Raw genomic sequence first — 21,493 nt, 5'->3', positions numbered from 1 at the left:
TCAGCTTGAGCCTGTTTTCCCTCATCCGGCCCGTGACTGACCCTAGGCAGGCATCAAGAGGAGAGATGCCATCCTTAGTCACTGCAACAGTTGGAGACATAGATAGATAGATCTGGGTGTCATTAAGGTACTGATAACACCATGCTCCATGTTTCCGGATGATCTCTCCCAGTGGATTCATGTAAATGTTAGACAGCATGGGGAATAGAATGGCACCCTGGGGGATGCCAAATGTCATCTCTCTTTTAGAGGAGCAGCTTTCCCCCAGCCTCACTATCTGGAATCTGCCTGAGAGGTAGGAATGGAGCCACTGGAGCGCAGTGCCCCCAATACCTAACTCCCTCAGGTGTTCCAGGAGGATACCATGGTCGATGGTATCAAAAGCCGCTGAGATGTCCAAGAGCACCAACAGGGTCACACTTCCCCTATTGATACTCAGACAGAGATCATTGACTAAGGCGACCATGGCAGTCTCAACTCCATATCCTGCCCTGAAGCCAATTTGAAATGGATCCAGATAATCGGTTCCATCCAAGACAGCTTGGAGTTGGAAGGCGACTGCTGTCTTGATCACTTTGCCCAAGAATAGTAAAAGGGAGACCGGTCTATAGTTGTTTCTCATCAGAGGGTCCAGGGAGGATTTTTTTAGAAGCGATTTCACTATTGCTTGTTTTAGTTTTGATGGAAATATTCCCTCCCGAAAGGATGCATTTATTATAAGTTGTAATGATGTTTTTACTGCATGCCCTCCCTGAGCGGTCAGCCATGATGGGCAAGGATCGAGAGGGCACGTCTTCTTCCTTACACTTCCAAGGAGCTTGTCCACTTCATTGGTATTTACAAGCTCAAAATGATCCAGTTTAATACAGTCCACAGAGTCACCGGATATCTCTCCTATTGTTTCTGTTAGTATGCTGGCATTGAGATCAGCCCTTATCTGAGAGATTTTATCTGTGAAAAAGTCGTTAAAAGCATCAAAGCAGGCCTTAGTTTGTTCCAAGAGGGTTCAGGGTGGGAGGCAGCTGGGTTAGCTCTTTACCCACCCTGAACAGCTCTGCTGGACGAGACTCTGCAGATGCAATACGTGCAGCATAGAAATAATTCTTTGCTGCATCTATTGCCACTCCGTAAGAATCCAATAGGTTCTTATGGCGTGTCTTGTCAGATAAATGCTGATGTTTCCGCCACTGGCACTCTAGTCGTTGTACAGCCCACTTCATTTGACTAAGATCTTCTGTGTACTGTTTTTTTTATTTGAAGCAGGCTGGAAAGGACGCGGGAGTGATAGAGTCTATAGCCCTGGTAAGATTGTTATTCCTGGTATCAACCAGGGCTTCAACAGAATCGCCATCATTCCCAACCATAAAACCCAGCTATATTATATTTTATAAAATGGTCCCTCCTGAAAGACCTGTAATATTACAGTAGTACATTTCTGAATTATGATGTATAATCAAATAAAACAGAATTGTCTGAAGTGTGATACATTGTTTTATTATTGAATTTGATACAAATGGATGAAAGGAATAAAATCATCAAATTATTTGCAAAAGAGAAAGGCATAAAAATATGTGAATACTTCAGTAGGTTCCTCCAAAGCTGTCATGCAATCACTGTGATGATTTGTTTAGGGCACTATGGAGTATAGAGGCATGACATGCTACCTTCATTTCCCCCCCAAAATGGCTATCCAGGGAAACGATTTCTTGGCTGGCAGGCCTAGTGAATATGAAGGTTTTCCTTTAAAATTTCATCATATATTTCTGATCAGGAAGTGATTGCTCATTCTACCTAAGTACAAGTCTCATGCTATGCTGGTTTTAACACAGGACTTTCTGCCCTGTTTACCTGCAACAGACTGCCTCTCTCTTTGCAGCGTCCTGCGAGGTGGCGGTTTGGAAACTGCGGGTCAGAAACGGCCCCAGGTGAGGCGTCTTCACTGCCCCCCATGTGGAAGCCCCATCACCTGAGCCACGCCCCCAGGGCGGGCAGTCTGGAGGCTCCGTATTCAGCAGAATACACCTCCAAGACGTCTTCCCCTGCCTGTCTGTACCCCGCCAGGCATGTCTACCTTTTGGGAGATTGTCTTATTGTAATTATCAGTATCTAATTCTGTAAGTAAAGGGAGAAAAATAATCAATTACTGGAAGCCTATTACCAAAGTTCCCATTAAAAGCCATATAAGTCTCTTAAAAATAAAGGCCAAAATCATCTTTGGCAGTTAGGTTTTGCATACTATAGATCATTTGTGACTGTTTCATACTCATGATTCTTTAGGCATGCCCTAGTTCAGGGCACATGTTGGGGCTATGAATGTCACCCCAATTCCAATTTACCAGGCAGCAACCACTACAATCAACGGGAAGCAGATGACTGACATTGCCAATGCTACTCACACAAGCGATCTCTGGTGCAAGGGGGAATTGTGACATGGGCCTTGCTTCTGCCTGTTACAACATAGATTATCCACAGGAGGAGATGGGAAAGCCACTCATCTGTATCCCAAACAAAAGAGGAACAGAACCATGTTGATCCCAGTAGCTGCTGCCCAGTAAGATGCGGTTGGTGGGTCACTGTGTAGCTGTGTAACTATAGTGGTTATGCATTTATAACTGCCCAAGATGATTCTGGGAATAGTGTACAAGATAAAAGACTTGAAATGATTTTTCGTAGACCTGTAAATACATGTGGGATTTGTGTTAGAGTAGGAAACCTCAGATTAATCAGCAAGCTAGGTTAGATCAATACTAATTCCATACACCACAGATGCTGTGAAATGAGAAACTAGGCCTTCAAAATAGCATGGTGATGAAGGTCCTTAACTAGGCTGTGGAATGTTTGGCCCTCCAGTGGTTTAGCTTACAAGTACCACCAATCAGCTCCACCCACCCATAGCCAATAGTAAAGGATTGTGGAAGATGTTCTTCAAAACACCTGGATACTCTTAGTTCCTTTCCACGGTTATAAACTGAACAATTTATTCAAATCACACAGCAAACTGCCCATAAGAAATGTGCCATTACATGATGTTCAGGGAAGATCAGTTCTGTTCATGCTTGATTTGCCTTTGACGCATTATTCTCTTTATCCAGCCTATGAATTTGGACACTTTTGTATAAACCCCATACTTTCCCTCCCTTGCACACCCTTCTCCCCAGCTGATCACACCAGTAAGAAAGTAAGTGCTCTTGTACTCAGTTACATGAGGGCCTCCACTGTCTCCCTGACATGCGTCTTGAGCCAGGGTGTTATAGCCAGCACAGAACATATTTTCAGTAATTGGGAAATTACTTGACAGCTTGCAGGTATGTCTTTCAACATAGGGCAATTTAACTACTTGAAGTCTGGGGGATGTTCGACCTCTTTCATGAATACGCCCAAAACCACTGACAGTACCAGCAGGTTGTCTCATTAGGATTTGATTGGCAAAATCTGCTGTGGGAAGGCACGCAGGGATCACATATTCAGAAAACTGAATTGGGTCCCTCAGTTGAATGAGGGCAATATCATAGTCATAGGTCTCCAGTACAAATCTCTGATGCACGTATACTTTGTCCACAGTGAGAAGAGTTCCTGTTCTTTTTGTGGTTATATCCACTTCCCCTGTGGAAAACCAATAAAATATAATTAATATGTTATGAATGTGATGGGTTAATAAAATTATCTCATTAAAAAAACCACAGATAGATCACATCTTATTTCATATCTTGTTTAGTGCACTCAAATTAAACTATAATTTACCTAGCTGAATTAAAAAGAAGCTATGATAGAAATATAGTTGTTGGTATGCAGGGTAGGGCATGCAGACCTAGTAATCACTCTCTGCTTAATCAGCTATTTGGCTTAGTTTGTCCACATCAACTCAAATAATGTTGTTGGCTTATGCCTCAAAAGATTTGGGACAGAGTAAAAGAACTGAACAATGTGAAAATAACAACCAATTATGTTCAGATTCAAGAGAAACAACTAGTGCTTTATGTGTACAGTCAGCCCTCCATATCCATGGATTCTGCAACCATCCATGGCTTGAAAATATATATATTTTTTAATTTCAAAAAGCAAACTTTGATTTTGCCATTTTATATTAGGGACACAATTTTACTATATCATTGTATACGTATAATGGGACTTGAGCATCCACAGGTTTTGGTAATAATTATAATTATAATTATAATTATAATTATAATTATAATTATTTGTATTCCGCTTTTTCACAAAAATGAGTGGTTCTGGAACCAAACTCCAGAGGATACCTAGGGCCCACTGTATATTTACATTTGATCACACTTGATTTAAAGGCATCCAAAAATTTCTCCCAGAGCATGGAAGCATTAGTGCATCATTTTGAAAAGGGCACTGGAGTTCTGAATGGCTTTGACCCTTATCTGAGAAACATGACTAAAATGTAAGCTACTAATGATACAATGATGTCCTTCCTCATTAAACCCCATGAATATGACTACATTCTCAGAAAGAGCATCATAACAATGCATGTTACCATTGGAAACAGTATTTCTCTTTTATATGATTATGATTGTAACAGAAGCGGAAGCTTCTAGTCTAATTTAGGCCCGCTTCAACTCAGCCCACTGGAAATCCATCACACACTAAGTTTTTAAAAAAAAAAAAATTAAATGGCAAACAGATTAAGCTTGTGTATGTATGATACTATTACCAAGATCTTTAGATGTTAAAAAGAGAGAAAACAGTAAGAATTATTCCTCATTGTTTCATTGTCACTTAGCTAATAAATATATTTATGTAATTGTCCACTATATGAATATCCCCAATAATAATGGAAAAGACTTACCTACAACAACTGTAATGTGTTTTGTTTGATTTATACAATGAGCTGCAGTGAGCACGTATATTTGGCTTAGAATTGTTCCTCCACAAAACCCTTCTCCCTTCTCATTTAGTAGAAGTGCCTGAAAAGAGGATACAGGATTAGGTTTTTCTTGAATGATACATTTTAATTTAACTCTTTTCCTTGAAATTTTTTTGCTCCTCCCACCATTGACAAATTCTCATCTTTTATGGAGATGTTGTGCTGGTTCAATATGGAATTGGTTACATATTGAATCAAAGTCAGTGTTTAACTTTTGATGGTATATTCTTAGGGTTTGGGGGTTTGTTTTTTAAGATCATGAAGATTGTTGGTGTCCATTTCTGAACTTATTTATTAGAACACTGCTTCACCAGATGGCTGAATTTCCGTATTTTATTATTCTTTGTAACTATGTGCATAACAGAAATAAATAAAATCCTCAGTAACAACAACACAGTGCTTGAGGGGGAAATGTAATTCACTGGGGTTAATACAAATTCTGAAATATAAATTTCAGGAACTGTGGAAACAACAAACATTGGAGTTCAGTACAAGACAGTAAAGTGATCAAATAAAGTCACTCCATGGTTTTGAGAGAATTAATGCTCCATACCAATGAATATTGAATAAGCACCATTTGATTTGATAGTCATCAATATAGTGAAAAATCTATGAGAACCTATTATCTATTTGGGGGTTATTGATATTGTGAAAATAATCCGGAATGAATCTCTGTTGTTCACATACATCCTGAATGCACCCGATTAAGTTGGGGGGGGGGGGCGCTGCCAAAACCCCAATGACCCTGGGATAATATCTCTTTGTTTTCCTGAGTTTTTAAAAAAGATTTGCATCATCAGTAGTGTGACTAATTGATGTGAATAGACTCGAGATAATTTGGGATTAAACTCAGCATGCCTTGAATGCATTTTGAATAAATTCACATCATCGTCTATATGTTAATTTGAGTGCTTGTATGTGTGAGCAACAGAACTCATAGAAATGTGCACTGATGCAGCTCCAATAAATAATAATAATGTGAAAAACAAAACCAGAATGTGTGAGAGAGGTTATTCACATCGCTCTGCTTAAAAAAAGCAAAGTGTGAATGACCCCTAGGTTACCCCTTCAGGATACCTTCTGTCTTTCCCTTTCTCTTTCACCTCCTTTCTCCTTCCTCCTCCTCCTTTTCTCTTTTTCTTCCCCCTTCTTCCTTGCAAAAAAGATGCATGACAGTGAATCTTTCAAAACCTCTGTGTGTGTGTGTGTGTGTTGGTCTGTCTGGTGGAGGGGAGAGGAGGAATTGGAAGGGAGCCAAAATGGCACATTTCCCATTGTGACTTCAGACCCAAATATTCTTTCGCTACTTGGCCATTAGACTTTAGGCAAACTCAGACAGGAAAAAAGCCATTGGTGCCAATGGACTTTCCTTTTTGAGAAGGACTAATTGGAAGCTGAGATGACAAAACTTAGGCTGGTGTACTTTGGACACATCATGAGAACACCTGAATAATTGGAAAAAAACAATAATGTTAGGAAAGTAGAAAGAGAGGAAGGCTGCATGCTAGATGGATGGACTCTATTAAAGAGCTCGTGAGTATGAGCTTTCAGGAGTTGGGCAGAGCAGTAGAAGACAGGAGGTCTTGGAGATGTCTCGTCAGCAGGATCGCCATGAGTTGAGATCGACATGAAGGCAGTTGACAACTACAACAATTGCCAGGTAGAGACTGAGGTTGGGGTGACAACTGTGGGGAAATGTGAGGTGTGGGGAGACAAGGGACACATTTGGTTTGTTTATTGTTGGTTTCCTATCCATGTGATAATCTATGGTGCTTTACAAACAGGGGTCTTGCAAGTCTTGAAAGAGCAACTGTGACCCTAAAGATTTTCTTCACAACCCACTTCTTTTCAAGGTGAAATACAATGAACACATTTGTGTACTAGAGAAAATTGCTGCAACTTAATTTTTATCTATTTCTATCTTTGTCTCTACATATTTACATCTCTCTCTGTCTCTGTGTGTGTGTCCACAAGTCACATATTGACTTATGGTGACCCTATGAATTTCATAGGATTTTCTTAGCCAAGGAATACTCAGGGTGGGTTTGCCAGTCTCTTCCTCCAAAATATATCCTACAGGACCTTGTATTCCTCGGTGGTCTCCCATCCAAGTACTAACCAGGCCTGACATCCTTCGCTTCCAAGTTTTTGTTATAGATAGTTGCTATCTACACACATATGTAGAGAAAGAGAAAGAGAAGACAAACTTTTCTATATCAAGATTTTAAGTAAGGAACAATTCAAAACAATTGAATTTGAAACAAATAAGGGATGAAAATCAGTCAAGTGGGATTGTCATCTATAGATTAAATAGATTTACCTGCCAGGGACATTGACCCAATTCACAATTGGACCCATTAACAATTCGCCTGTCACGGTCTGGGTCAGAGTTGACATCTTCCTCATTAAGTGCATTTCCATCCTGAGACGGTAGATGGGGACTCACACTTGTGAAACTCTGGGGACTGTCGTAGTAATTTTCTTCAGGAATGGCATCATAGTCATAAGTGTTGAGTGAAAAGTTAGGTAAACTTGCTTCCCTTTTTGTCTTTGTTTTTATCTTTTTGATTTTGCCACATGGGTAATCAGCTGCAAAATAATTGTTGGCAGTTAAAAACAGAGCAATGTGAACAAGACAACTTATGCTCAGGAAACAAAAAGGTAAATTTTTCCAGCATCAGTTTGCATGCAGGCTAAAGTATTTATTTTCTTAGAGTTCAGTTTAAGCAGATGACAACTGTACAGAATAGACCCAAGGAAAGGGGGAATCAGAAAGTAAAACAGGCAGAAAATCAGCAAAGGAAACTGAGGCTGCATCTCCACTGCAGAAATAATCCAGTCTGGCACCACTTGAATGCCCTGGCTCAATGTTATAGAATCCTGGGAATTGTAGTTGTGTGAGCTATTTGGCCTTCTCTTTCAGAGAGTTCTGGCTGAGAACTCCATAGCACTGAGCCGTGGCAATTAAAGGGGTGTCAAACTGAATTATTTCTGCAATGGGGATGCAGTCTATGAGATAATACGCTAGGAAAGCCAAGGTGACACTGGATTTTCAGAAAATAAGTTAGGCGGTGTACAGATCACCCCTTTCCCCGACAGATCGGGGCCTCAGCTGCCACAGTGGCAGCCCCAGAGGCCCCGATCCACCGCTTTTCCTGGACTCAGGGAAGTGGCAAAAGGCTGCTTCCTCACGGCCTGGAAAGGGGAGAGAGAGAAAGGGGCCACTCGGCCCCTTTCTCTCTGTATCACTGGCGTGGCTGTGTAAAGGCTGCACCAGCAATATGCACGGCAGAAGGAGCTCCAAAACGGAGCTCCTTCTGGCACCACTGAAAGGGTGCCACAAGTGTCTTTCAGCAGTGCCAAGATGTAACGGCCGCACCGTTTGGATGCAATGCGGCCGTTACATCAAAATGGCGGCACCCGTGTGAACAGGGCGCCGCCATTTTGTACATACTCTGTACGTACTAGGTTTGCAGGTGTCTAAAAGAGACACCCCCAGGCAACCCTAGTGCGTACAGAGTACATACAAAATGGCCCATCTGGACAGGGCCTTAGAAGAGTGGGGTGGGGTGTGCATTAGGGGAAAAGGAATGTTCTAATTATATTTGTTTAATAAATGTACTGCCAGAGCCAGATAAATTGATCTGGGAATAAACCTCAATGAACTCAGTGGGACTTACTTTTAAGTAAACAATGTACAGTTAAGCATTTTTTTTATTATGTCCTATTCTTTTATTACATCTAGAAAGCTTGCTGATGAAATTAACAAAAGCCAAGTGAAGACATAAAGGTAACTTCTGATCCTGCACAATGCAAATAGACTCCAGTTCATCTAACAAGACAATTTCTTTCCTCCCTTCCTCTCTCTGCATCCCACTGTTGGACAGACATTGTCAAGAGTACATTGTTTAGTATAAAAGAATCAAGGAAAAATGTTCAGTTCAAATGGTCCAACAATGTTACTTTTGACTTAGAAATTCTGTTTATCAGATTCTATAAGAAAGTCTGCGCCTCAACAGAAATAATCTACATTTCTGCAGCATCATATTAAAGTTTACATACCAACATTATACACATGGGAAAGTTTGATTAAAAATGCCACTGAAAATGTATGCTGTTCCAAAGTAGCTCAATGCATTTATACCTGTAGCAACACAGGATTGTCCATTGTTGTCCAGGATATACCCATCAGTGCAAGAGCATTCCACACTATTTCCTACATGTTTGCAGAACTGCCAGCAGCCTCCATTGTCCACTTTGCAGGATTTCTGTATGGCTGCATACAGGGTAAAAACATATGAGCATTGAAAACAAACATATCCATGACCTGTTTGCAAAGTTAACATTCGGAAAGAAGGCCTGAGACATTTGTCTGAAGTTGTAACACACACAGCCCCAGTCGCATTGCTGTTGTTTATAACCATAGGGGCTCTAGCTCTTTAGAATTGGTAACCTTTGCATGGCTATATGCACTGACTGCTCATTTGTGTGTTTGCCAGTTTCCTGTTTTGCTTTTCCACACCTTTTCCTTCCTGCACCAATCCAACCTGTAGCCCATTTTAATATGTTTAGCAAAGAAAACTACACCTGTTTATTTTTCTGCTATACCCTGTGGAAAGGTGGGTGTGGGACTGGTTGTTCTTCAGCTTCTGCCTTGCCAATTGATTATTCTGCTTTTTTTAAAAAAAGTTTTAAGATCTTCAGGGGAGGGCTTTCTCTTGGTCCTGCCACTATCACAGGCCCATTTCATTAGGACATAGTGGATCCTCCTAGGCTTTGGAACTAGGGTTGCCATAACCCGGCTGCAACTGGGTTTTTCCTGGTTTTGGTGGCACCTGCCCGCTCCCAGCATGGGTGCCATCCAAAAACCGGGTAAAGCCCGGTTGCAGCGGGGTTGCGGAGCAACCCAGGGGGCCTCGCTGCCCTCCTCCTCCTCCACCGCGCATGGCCGCGCGGAGGAAGAGGGGGGCAGCGAGGCCTGGGGCGGAGGAGGCTGCAGGGAGGTGGCGCCTCTTGCGCACAGCCGCGCCAACCTCCCCGCCTCCCTGCAGCCTCCTCCCTCCTTCCTGGCCTCCGCAGAGGCCAGGAAGGAGGCGAGGCCCCGGCGATCACCAGCAGCCTCGCGCCTTCCTCCTCGGCCTCTGCGGAGGCTGGGGAAGGAAGGGAGGCCCCGGCGATCGCCCGAGGCCTGGCCCTTCCTCCGCGGCCTCTGCGGAGGCCGGGGAAGGAAGGGAGGCCCCGGCGATCGCCCAAGGCCTGGCCCTTGCTCCGCGGCCTCTGCGGAGGCCGGGGAAGGAAGGGAGGCCTCGGCGATCGCCCGAGGCCTGGCTCTTCCTCCGCGGCCTCTGCGGAGGCCGGGGAAGGAAGTGAGGCCCCGGCGATCGCCCGCGGCCTGGCCCTTCCTCCGCGGCCTCCAATCGCGGCAAGGCCCAGGGCCCAGGCGGGGAGGGAAAGCCTCCTTAAGTGGAGGCTTTCCCTCGCCGCTTGGCCTCCGCTCCCCTCCGCGGGAAAATGTAGGACAAAATTTTCAAATGTAGAACACATTTTCCTGTGTCCTACATTTGAAAATTTTGTCCTACATTTTTCCCGTTTTGGAGGTCCGGAGTTATGGCAACCCTATTTGGAACTCCATTCCAAAGAAGGTCTGATCAACCAATATCTGCTTCCTTTTCACTGTCAGGCAAAACCTTTTCCTACTTAGTCAAGCCTTTGATTTTTAATCACATGACAAAAAGGTGTCAAATTTGGTATTCTTTGTTTTTATTTTTACTTTTCAATCATGTTTTGCTGTTTTCAATCCATGTAATTTTAAACAGAATTGTTGTTATATTGTTTTTAACTTTTTGCAAAATAAAAATTTAGTTAAGCCTCTTAAAGTATTGTAAGCTGCATTGAATCCCTTGCTAGAAAAGGTATAAATTGAATAAATAAACAAGTAAATGCTAAGTAGAGCTCCTGGGCATCGCAGCTGAGAACATCTGAATTACACCTGCTTGCTCTGTCCTACACAAGCTAATAATACAAGGTAAAAGTCACTGCAAACATTGACTTACTATATTCACAGTTCTGTCCATGATAACCATCCAAGCATGTACAGGTATAGCTATCAATGCCATCTTTGCATGTCCCTCCATAATGGCAAGGGTTCGACTTACATTGGTCACCATCTAATATGGAAAAAAAATAAGTTTTTATAATCTAAGAAGTTAAAATGTTTACATGCTACCAATGAAAATACAGCAATATGTACTAGGAGATACTTTTGATATGGTTGTATTATTTTCTAAAAGCAAAGTTTACCTGTAAAACCTAGTGATCTATTACTCCTTTAATGAACTTGACTTGAAACCAGGGTTAGATCAATCAGTTTACTTCAGTTCAAACTGGAAAGTATCCACTATCCTACTGACATGTGGACTGAGCCCTGGTATGGAGATGGGGGAAAGGGCTGGCCCCATTGCTGCCCATAACTTGTTGCTTGCCCACAAAACGATTGCACATGCGCACGAGTGGTGAGCTGCACCAAAGACCACCAGAGGAATAGAAAAAAAAATTGCACAGTGCAATGCCCCATTTTGACAGGTCAATGCTTTCAGACAAAAGAGGAGGTGGTGTGGACTGTCCATAGATGTTCAACCTGTTCTGGGAGCTGGCGGTATGAACAACATGTTCTTCTCATAAATCAGGAAACCTGGTGGTAAGCCGGATTTTCTCTTCCGTCTGCTCAGGCTCTTAGAATCTGAACCTGTCCAGATTTAATTGTAAGCTCCTTGCAGCAGGGATAAGAGTTATTTGCTCATGTTGTAGGCTAAAATGCTATGTATGTGTTTAACAACATACAAATTAACTAGCACAGGCCTTTCCCTGCATTAGTGTTATCTGGCCATGGTTGTGGGTGGGGTGATGAGAACATACATAAGGTCTGAACAGAGCTTCTACTAGGATGGGAAAAAGCAGAACAGCACCATCCTGTCACTATATGGTACAACTGTAAGTTAAAGATGTAGCTATGGCTTGAACTGACTTTGAATATGTATGTGTACGTGTGCGCCTTCAAATTGCCTGTTGAAGTATGGTGACCCCATTAATTTCACCAAGTTTTCTTAGGCAAGGAATACTCAGAGTTGGTTTTGCTAGTTCCTTCCTCTGTAATACAGCCTACAACACATGGTATTCCTTGGTGGTTTCCCATCAAAGTACTAAGTAGGCCTGACCCTGCTTAGTTTCTGAGATAGAAGATTGAGGTGCCTTTATGGCAGTGCATCTCAATTATTTTCTGTCATGCCCCCCTAGGAAGAAGAAAACATTTCGCGCCCCCCGTGCGAGTGTAAATAGTATCATTTGTCTATAAAATTGTTATAAGTACACCTCTGCATAACAGAGCCTCGCGCCCTCCTTTACGGAGCCTCGCGTCCCCCCTGGGGGGCCCGCCCCACTATTTGAGAAGCACTGCTTTACGGTGTTCAGGCACTATAAGGAACAAAATACAAATCACTTTAAAATATATAACAAGGTGTGTTTTTTTGGGGGGGGGGCATTAAATTCAAAACAAAAATCTCGATTTCTTACCTACATAAACATTCCAGAACTCATCCTGATGAAAAAGAAACAGCAGAGTTTAGCAAAGCTAGTGGATTTAATATAATGTTAATAACATAAACAAATATTTTTAATAAGATTTTTTAAAAATACAATCCTTTGATGCTAATCATGAAGTATATTATATAATACTTCTGAAAGTCTGTATTTTTTTTAAAAAAAATAAAAATTAAAAGCTTTCCCTCCATTTTCACCCAATGATCAAACATATCCCTTTTTACAAAAAGCAAGTTATTTTCCTGCTTCCTAATATGTGCTATACTGTACTCTATGGATGTTTCCTTGGATAATAAGAGTTGTTCCTAAGACAACCTAGTATGATTTTGAGGCAATATCATGTTTCATTTACAATACAGAGAGCTATATAAAAATGTGAAATGATGACTCACAAATGGGAAGAAGAAACTTATGAAGATGAACCTCATATTCTGGAAAGTGAAGTGAAAGTAGCACTCAAAGCAGTTAGGAAGAATAAATCACCAGAAATAGATGACATGTCAATAGAATTGCCACAATCCAGAGCAACAGAATAAAGTTTAATTCTAACCTAAATCTGTCAACAAATATGAAAAACTAAGCAGTGACCTACAGATTGGAAGTGATCAGTACACATTCCCATCCACAAAAGAGGAGACATAAAAGACTGCAGGACCATTGCACCAATTTCCCACACAACCAAAGTCATGCTCAAAATTCTGCAGCAAAGACTCCTATCATATATGCAGCAAGAGGTGCAAGTTGGATTCAGGGAAGGAAAGAGGCACTAGGGATCACACTGCAAACATACAAATAGATAATGAAATGCACCAGGGAATTCCAGAAGAAAATCTGCAAGTGCCTTATTGATGACACCAAAGCATTTCACGGCATAGATCATGAAAAGGTTTGGCTTGGTCTTAGAGGAATGTGTGTGTCACTTCACCTGATTGTCTTGATGCATAACCTGTACTCAGGACAGGAGGCTGCAGTCAGAACTGAATATGGAGAAACAGAATGGTTCCCAATCAGAAAAGAGGTCTGGCAAAGATGCATTCTACTATCCTATTTATTCAACCTGTATGCAGAAAATATTATACACAGAAAAGGCTTAGACTCAGAAGCTGGAGGAGTGAAGATTGGTGGAAGAAACATTAACAGCCTGAAATACGCAGATCACACCATACTACTAGCAAAAAACAGCAAAGACCTGCAACAATTGCTAAAGAAAGCCAAAGAAGAAAGTGCTAAGGTAGGCTTAATGCTGAATATTAAGAAAACAAAAATAATAACCACAAAAGAACTAAATGATAATGATAAAATAAATATAGTAAAAGAATTCACATACCTGGGATCAAACAATTATCAAAGTGGAAATTACAGTCAAGAAATTAGAAGAAGACGAAGAATGGGAAGGGCAGCTATGAAAGAAGTAGACAAGATCTTAAAATGTAAAGACATAACACTGAATACTAAAATTTAGGATTGTCCAAACCATAGTATTCCCCCATTACCGTGTACAGATGTGTGAGCTATACAGTAAAGAAAGTAGACAGAGAGAAAATAAACTCATCTGAAATGTGGTGCTGGAGAAGAGTGCTGAGCATACCATGGGCAGCCAAAAGACAAATGGGTCCCAGACCAGATCAAGCCTAAACTCTTCCTGAAAGCCAGGATGACTAAACTGAGGCCTTTGTACTTTGGCCACCTGATGAGATGGAGTGACTCATTAGAAAAGGCAATGATGCTGGGAAAAGTGGAAGGCAATAGAAAGAGAGAGGGAGACTGCATGCCAGATAGCTAGACTCAATCAGGAAAGCCACAGGCCTGAGGCTGCAAAACCTGAGCAGAGCAGTAGAAGATAGAGGGTCATGGAGATGTCTCATTTATAGGGTCATCATGAGTTGAGGTCGACTCAAGGGCAGTTAACAACAACAACAGCAAATTTACAATAGATGAGTAGAATGAGTTAAATGTACCAAAAGCACAATTACAATGTATCATTGTTGAACAATACTTACTCACAACCAGGTTATGACATATTATGCAATGAATGAGTAAAAGACTCAAGCTCACAAGTACTTTAGAGAAGAAGATAAAGTTCTTGCATCAGTGTACACCAGCCCAACCCTCATATGAAGCAGATAGTCTATATAGACAATGGCTAGAATTCATGATCACAGTTATGAATGTGTAACCTAGAATTATGCATCTGTAACTAATGCATAGTCACAATCCCGATGTACTCAATAGTGTAGGGAATACACAGAGATTGTAAAAGTCCCCGAATTCTGATTTATCAGGCCACTGTGAGCAAAGAAGATCTGTTTTCCTGTTGCTTGGGATGCAGTAGACTGACATTTCCACCACATTCCTGCAAATGATCTTCGATGCAAGGAGAAATTACAAGAGGGATCCTGCTTCTGACTATTGTATTGGAGATTGCTTGCTGGAGAGGAATGGAAATGTCAGTCTGCTGTGTCCTCGTCCACAAGAAAGCAGACTCCGGGCACTCACAGCAGCTGCTGCCTTTCAAATTAGTATTGAGGGGATCATTCTGAGAGATGCTACTTAGCTGTCAACTAAGGTGATTATGTACATAAGTAGCTAATTTAAAATCTTTCCCACTATTCTAATTTTCTACCATATTATAAGGTATTATCTTAATTCAGAAAGAGGTCTATTAGACCGACACAGTGGGTCCTAGGATCTAACTTCATAATGTTCTCCAGAAGTTGGAGATGACCATGATAACTTTTACATGATGACTAGATTCCTGGGAAGCAGGATGGATGGACTTACAGAAAATGATACAAGGCCTGGTCAGTTACACTGCTTTTGCTTATACAGTTGTAGTCAGTGGGCACATATACAGATATTAGTGCCTGGCACCCTTAGAGAAAAAAGGGTCAGTCTGGGGAGTATGGCCAGACTAAGACATTGAAATGTGCCATACCGTCCAAGGCCACTCTTTGTCCATCGCTGCTATAAAGAATGATCTGAGGCCCATCCATACTACACAGTTATAGCACTCAAAGGTACAGCTGTGTTAGTCTGGAAAATCAGTATGCAAAGGGATCTTGTGGCACCTTTGAGACTAACTGAAATAAAGCAGTTGGTAGCATGAACTTTTGTAGACTTCAGTCTACTTCCTCAGATGCATGCATAGGCGGAAGTCAACCAAAGCTCATGCCAGCAACTTTTCAATTAGTCCCAAATCGTAGCACTGCTATTCTACTTTAGCTACCATAGTTTCATTTCATGGAATACTGGGGTTTCTAGTTTTTTTTAAGGTCAATGGAGGATTTCTCTGGCTGAGAATTCCAAATTCATCTCCGTCAGCCAGTTTGGTGTAGTGGTTTGAGCATTAGACTATGACTCTAAAGCCCAAAGCTTGAATCCCACTTGGCCATGCAAACTCACTGAGTGACCTTGAGCAAGTCAGACTCTCTCAGCCTCAAAGGTTGGCAATGGCAAACCCCCTCTGAAGAAACTTGCCAAGCAAACTCCAGGTTAGGGTTGTTGTACTGTATATACTCATGTATAAGTCTAGAAATTTTAGTCAAAAAATTGACCTCCAAAACCTAGGTTGATTTATCCATGGGTCAATGTAAACACTATACTTTAACTCTTATTAAATAGGGAACTATCCCCTGGTGAAAGGCAAGATTGCAATCTTTCCTGGAAGCACTGACCTCCCTCTACTCTTCCATCCAGTCTTTACCCAAAACATTTATGCCTGCCATAATTTTGTAGGTTCTTTGACTTTGTTTTCCTTTGCTTCATCATCTAGATCCTTTGTTACATGTCCCTAAATTTTACCCTTGACCTATCCAAGGGTCATATTAAGAACCATAATTTTGGCCCCAAAACCTGCCCTCGACTTATACATGAGGTCGACTTATAGTCGAGTACACGGTAAGTCAGAAATGGCTTGAAGACAAACAACACATAACACAAACTCCAAATCCTGATTCCATAGGAAAGAACCACAGCAGTTAAACTGGAATAATAGCATTATAATTTTGTAGTGTGATTGGGCCCCTGGGAAAAAACAGTCTGTGGGAACCTTGCTATTTCAGAATTTTCCAATCTGTAATCACTGGTTCCATAACAAGCTACACATCCCAGGATTCTATAGGATGGAGCCATGACAGTTAAGGTAGTATCAAGTTATGCAGTGTTGCAGCAGCCTCTGCCTCCTTTCCTGCCCTATAGCTACACCTTATTGTTTGGGGGATGGGGGAAATTATCTGTAGTCAACTAGAAGTAAATGGAACGAAACTGCAAATAGAGAGAAGAGTGACAAAGAAGCAAGACTGACAAGGCATCACATACAGGTGGACCACAACTCCCAGAATCCCCCAGTCACATCAGGCCTAGTCTTATTTTTATTCCATATTACTTTGCTTTGGGGAACTGACAGCTACTACAGTGTGGCTTCACAGGTACTGCTGCTGTGTGCCTTCAAGATATTTCTGACTTATGGTGAATCTAAGGCAACCCTATCATGGGGTTTTCTTGGCAAGATTTGTTCAGAGTGGTTTTGCCATTGCTTCCCTTGAGGCTGAGAGAGTGTGACTGGCCCAAAGTCACCCAATGGGTTTCCATGGTCAAGTGGGGATTCAAACCTTGGTCTCCTAGAATTTAACACTCAACCACAACACTACACTGGCTTATAGTACAGCTACTACATTATGACAAAACACATCCATTTGTAAGTTGATCCTTACTGTTTTTTCATGGTCTTCAAAAGCTTCTCTGGCTTCTTCCTTTGAGCACTTCTCCTCCATACATTCTCTTTCAATATTTCCTTGCTTGAACTCCTCAAATGCAGAATTTGCACGTTTTCTTCTTTCCAGAAATTTGTTTGCAATTTTATCTCGTAAGAATACTGAAAGAAGAAACATTATTGGGAAAAATCATATGGAAATTGCATTGTCCATGAATTAGTAGTGCAGATCTGTCTTATTCATTTCTCTTAGAACAGGGTAGTTGCTTAATGTTTTTTCAGTTTAAAAAAATCTGTATTTACAAGCCCAGTTCATTGTCATAATTTCCTCTGGCTAAAAGGTTCTCTACCTTGCTAATTTTGCATGCGGCAAGACAAGAGTAGAATGTTCACCTAGCCATGTTGAGACCCGGTTTGGAGGGAAAGCTGAGATATAAATAAATAAAGATGATGATGGGGGAAGGCAACCTGATGCCCTTGAAATGTTATACTGTAGATTATAGTTCACAGAAGCATCAGCCAGCATAGCCATGGATTATTAGAGTTGTAGTTTACAGTATCTGATGGCACTACTGCACTGTTTCTTTTGCCAAGGAACATTTCTACATCTACACTCACTCTAATTATTGTAAGATGCCTTCAGTCTCTCTCTTTTGCTCCCTCTCTTTTTTTCTTCTTTTATAAATGAAAAGATACCTAGTAAGAAGAAGGGTTAGAAGTTCTAAGTGCCTATTTTCTAGCTTTTATATTCAACTAAGGCCTCTTTCCCCCTTTTCCATCCTTCTCCCATGGTTCATCTTGTCTTAAGTGGCAGTAAGGCTAACCACCACACTATTACATTTGCCCTGTTCCTCCTTCATAAACCTTTCCTTTTTCCTGCTCAGTCCTTTCTTTCGTCAGCCTGGCCTTGCTTGCTGAGATGGTTCTTCTCATCTAAATCCTGAGGACTCTCTCCCCCACTGTTAACCAAGCACCCACAACATCAATCAACCCCTCTAATTGCAACTGGGTCCAAAACATGACACAGTCTGCACATTGCTAACACACACACACTCCCGCACACATAAATTCCTTTAGTCAATCCTTTTCTAACTCTGCCAGCCCCCCTTTGCTTTTGCTTCTGAACTCTTGGAATGTGCTGTTTGCTCTATCCGTCCACCTTCTTAACTTTTTTGTTTTCACCTGCTACAACCTGACATCCCCCACCCATCCCTCACTACACTGCCCTGAAATCACTGAAGTTACACACACTCATTCTACTGCTAAATCCAAAGGTCTCCTGCCCTTGCCTTCCTTGACCTCTTGGCTGCCTTAGATAAAATTCATCTCCTCCTTATGATTGATCACTCATTCCACTGCAGGAAGCCATTTTCTTCCATCTCTTCTGTCAAGGTTTTTTTCTCTCTGTTTTGTCTCCTCAGATGACCTCAGCAAATACTACTACTTTTGGTGTTGCCTGATGCCCAGTTTTCAATATTCCAGGACTCCTTTTCTTTCTCCAGTCCAGCATACTGATCAATCTAGTGATGTATTAGATGAGGCAAAGGGTGAAATTACAGAAGAAAAGCACACCACCATCTTTACCTTTTTGGGTGTTGGGATAACCATCCACTCAGCAACTATGTATTTACAATAGTGTTGGCTGTGGCACCCTGAACTCCACCATCATTTCCTGGGTGCTGAAAGGATTGAACTTCCCATTACTTCTATTGGCATCTGCATTTTTTCATACTGAACCACTTTGCTGGCTACTACTATACTGATCTATCAAATAGATCTCTCTGCCATCTCAAAAATAACTTTTCCAAGGCAGAACTCTCTTTTTCTATAAAGCCTTCTTCTCCATATGTCAACATAATTGCTACTTTATTTATGGACCGAGTGCAAAATCTTGACCCAATCTGCTGGTTCTCTCTTCTGCTTTTCTTCCCCGCACTCAGCAAATTGTACTTTCTGTCTGTTTAACAGTGCAAAAATCTATTTTCTTGGCAATCAGTGGTAGCCATAGAAAAAGGGAAAAGCATACAGTTCTTCCTGATGCTGTCATTTTTTACCATGTGATAGCCATTTCTGCTTCCCCTGTGTGGAATTTAGAACTATTGGTCCAGTTGCTTATAGTTTACATTATGATCCTAAGTGCACTTCTGCAACAATTATTTACAATTAAATCTGTGTGACATATCTTTGAGCTAAAGGATTTTAACACCTGAGCCAAGTGTTAAAATGCAGAGACCACTTAAATCCCTTTTTCTAAAGACAACAAAACATCAGGAATAAACTCTTCTACAACATGGACACACAGCCCGAAAAACACAGAAAAAACTTTAGAAGGCCGTTTGTTCATTGCCTGGAAGTCTCAATGCTACTGCATTTTTTAAAATTACAGTACATGAAGTTTTTAGGAAGTTACATTATTCACACCTTTGTTAGAACGCTTAGCAGTGCAAGTAGTTCAGTTCAATGCAAGCTTCACTGCTCTGTCAGAAGGACTTCCCCATTTTTAGTTTTTAATTTAATATTCTACTGTTCTTCTTTGTTTTTGTTCCGTATCTCTCTAAAAAAAACCTTTTTAAAAAGTATACTATTATAACATAGTCATCAGTCTAGGATCCACGGCAAACAAGACTTTGGGTTTGCTATTCCCTATGCTATTTTTTTTCCTCCTAAGTAGGATTCTCCTGTCTTTTTATCATCTTATGTCTCCCCTCCCCACTGACAGTGGAGAGATTTCTATCGTTTTACAGAAAGAAAAAACTGTATTTATAGAGGCTGTTTTTTTACATTTTTCTCTGTAAATTTCACTCATAGTGTAGTTTAGTAGGAAAGAAACTGATTCACATGCTGTCTGGCCACACCAAGATTTTATTTTAGCTGGTTTATTTTACAATTGTTCACAGATCAGATTTTTTTAAAAAATTGTTTCTGAATTTTTAGTGGTTCCTATTGTAAGCTGTCTTGGAAAGATAAGAGATATGAAAAATAGCAAAGACGCTTGTTAAATAAATGACATATAAGACCAAATCTCTTTCACTGAAGACTTGTCTTAAAGTGCTCCTTACTTACCGAAAAGAGAAATACTTTTTACTCTAAAGAAATAAAATGAATTGCATAAGGAAGGGGGAAACGGAACAAGGTTCTCTTACCATTTCTTTCTGCCTTCAGGAGACTTGACAAAAAACTGAAGATCAGAATGAGGAGCAGCTGGTTAGCCATAGTGCCCATGGAAGGAAAACAACACTCTGTTCCTCTTCAAGGTTAGCTGTGTGAACAAGGTTCAAGCAGCACACTTCCTGTTGCTGTGCTCTAGCCCTTATCACACACAACAAATGTGTTTGTGTTTGGATATGGGTTCTTCAAATTGTTGTGCTGACTGATTGGACATCCTGGTCTTTTCCAAGTAAGGTCACAGTCTGTAGCAGATTAAAAGCATGCAATGGTGCCTGAACAGAGAGCTTTCCCCTGCTGTTTGTCTCAGATATTTAAGCATCAAGGAAGCACATGAAAAGTTCAAGCGCAGATTACATTTACAGGAATTCTCCCTCTTTCTCACAGAGAGAGTCCTTCAGAAGGGAATTCAAAATAACTACAGCCAGGCAGAGCAATTCATTCCTAATGAAGTCCTAATGTGCTCTTTCGACTTTCTTTCCAATGAATATTTGTTATGAGTATGCTGGTGACGTATCTGAAGGGAGAAAAATCAGCATGTTTTCTACTTTGAAATGCTGAATCAGAGGAAAGAAAGAAAGAAAGTTGACTGAATTTGGTGTGCTTTACCTAAACAGCACAAACGTTTTCATGATACGACAGCATGGAGGCTTCTTGAGAAATTCAATGTCCTCTGCCTAACAAAGAGGCTGGTAACCTCACAAAGGACAATGGCAACCTGGATCTCAAAGGAACTATCCTGTCATGTTGCTATAAGAATTTACATTTTATTTCCTCAACTTTACCCCAGAACTCAGAAGGAGGTGTAGCCTGCCTGCAGGGATGTCCCTCCTTACCATCTTAACTGAGAATATCATCTTGACACAAATATAGGCCTGTGATTAACATCATCATATTTTTCTGTCTCCTATATAATTTGTAACACCTCTGCCTGATGAAGAAGCCAGTGGAGCTTTGAAAGCTTGCAACATGCATTTGGGCATTTTGCTTGGTCTTATAAAGGTATCATTGTTATGTGAATTTTGGAGACAGAAAAAGTGTGTATTCTTCAGCTTATACGTATCACATCCTGTGGATTTCCCATGAGAGATGTCAGAAGGAGCCAATCCAAGAAGGAAGAGATAATTAGCTAG

At 41.0% G+C, this 21,493-nt stretch overlaps 1 protein-coding gene across 1 annotated transcript; it reads right to left on the bottom strand.

Annotated features, from left to right (window-relative positions):
- Positions 1-1,468: 1,468 nt before the first annotated feature.
- LOC149319215 (coagulation factor X-like) lies at positions 1,469-20,652 on the bottom strand. Its single transcript, XM_089511304.1, has 8 exons — positions 20,339-20,652; positions 17,197-17,357; positions 12,458-12,482; positions 10,942-11,055; positions 9,033-9,164; positions 7,209-7,477; positions 4,811-4,928; positions 1,469-3,603 (listed from the first exon to the last, which is right to left on the bottom strand). Exons 1-8 carry the CDS (start codon positions 20,415-20,417, stop codon positions 3,041-3,043), a joined length of 1,461 nt encoding a protein of 486 aa, XP_089367430.1. The 5' UTR covers positions 20,418-20,652; the 3' UTR covers positions 1,469-3,040.
- Between the last annotated feature and the right edge of the window lie 841 nt (positions 20,653-21,493).

The sequence above is a fragment of the Sceloporus occidentalis genome, unplaced genomic scaffold, assembly GCF_023333645.1.
Source record: "Sceloporus occidentalis isolate IW3139 unplaced genomic scaffold, rSceOcc1.0.p SCAF_2, whole genome shotgun sequence".
Classification (NCBI taxonomy): Eukaryota; Metazoa; Chordata; class Lepidosauria; order Squamata; family Phrynosomatidae; genus Sceloporus; species Sceloporus occidentalis.
The sequence above is the reverse complement of the archived record's forward strand: the minus strand, read 5'-3'. Positions and strand labels throughout refer to the sequence as shown.

Bases quoted from the DNA above. Each gene is read 5' to 3' on its own strand.
- LOC149319215 (XM_089511304.1), bottom strand. From the start codon at position 20,417: ATGGGCACTATGGCTAACCAGCTGCTCCTCATTCTGATCTTCAGTTTT. The intron at 17,358-20,338 runs GTAAGAGAACCT...TTCTTCTTTCAG, and splicing joins CCTGAAGGCAGAAAGAAATG to TATTCTTACGAGATAAAATT. The intron at 3,604-4,810 runs GTAAGTCTTTTC...GGTTTTCCACAG, and splicing joins ACACATTACAGTTGTTGTAG to GGGAAGTGGATATAACCACA.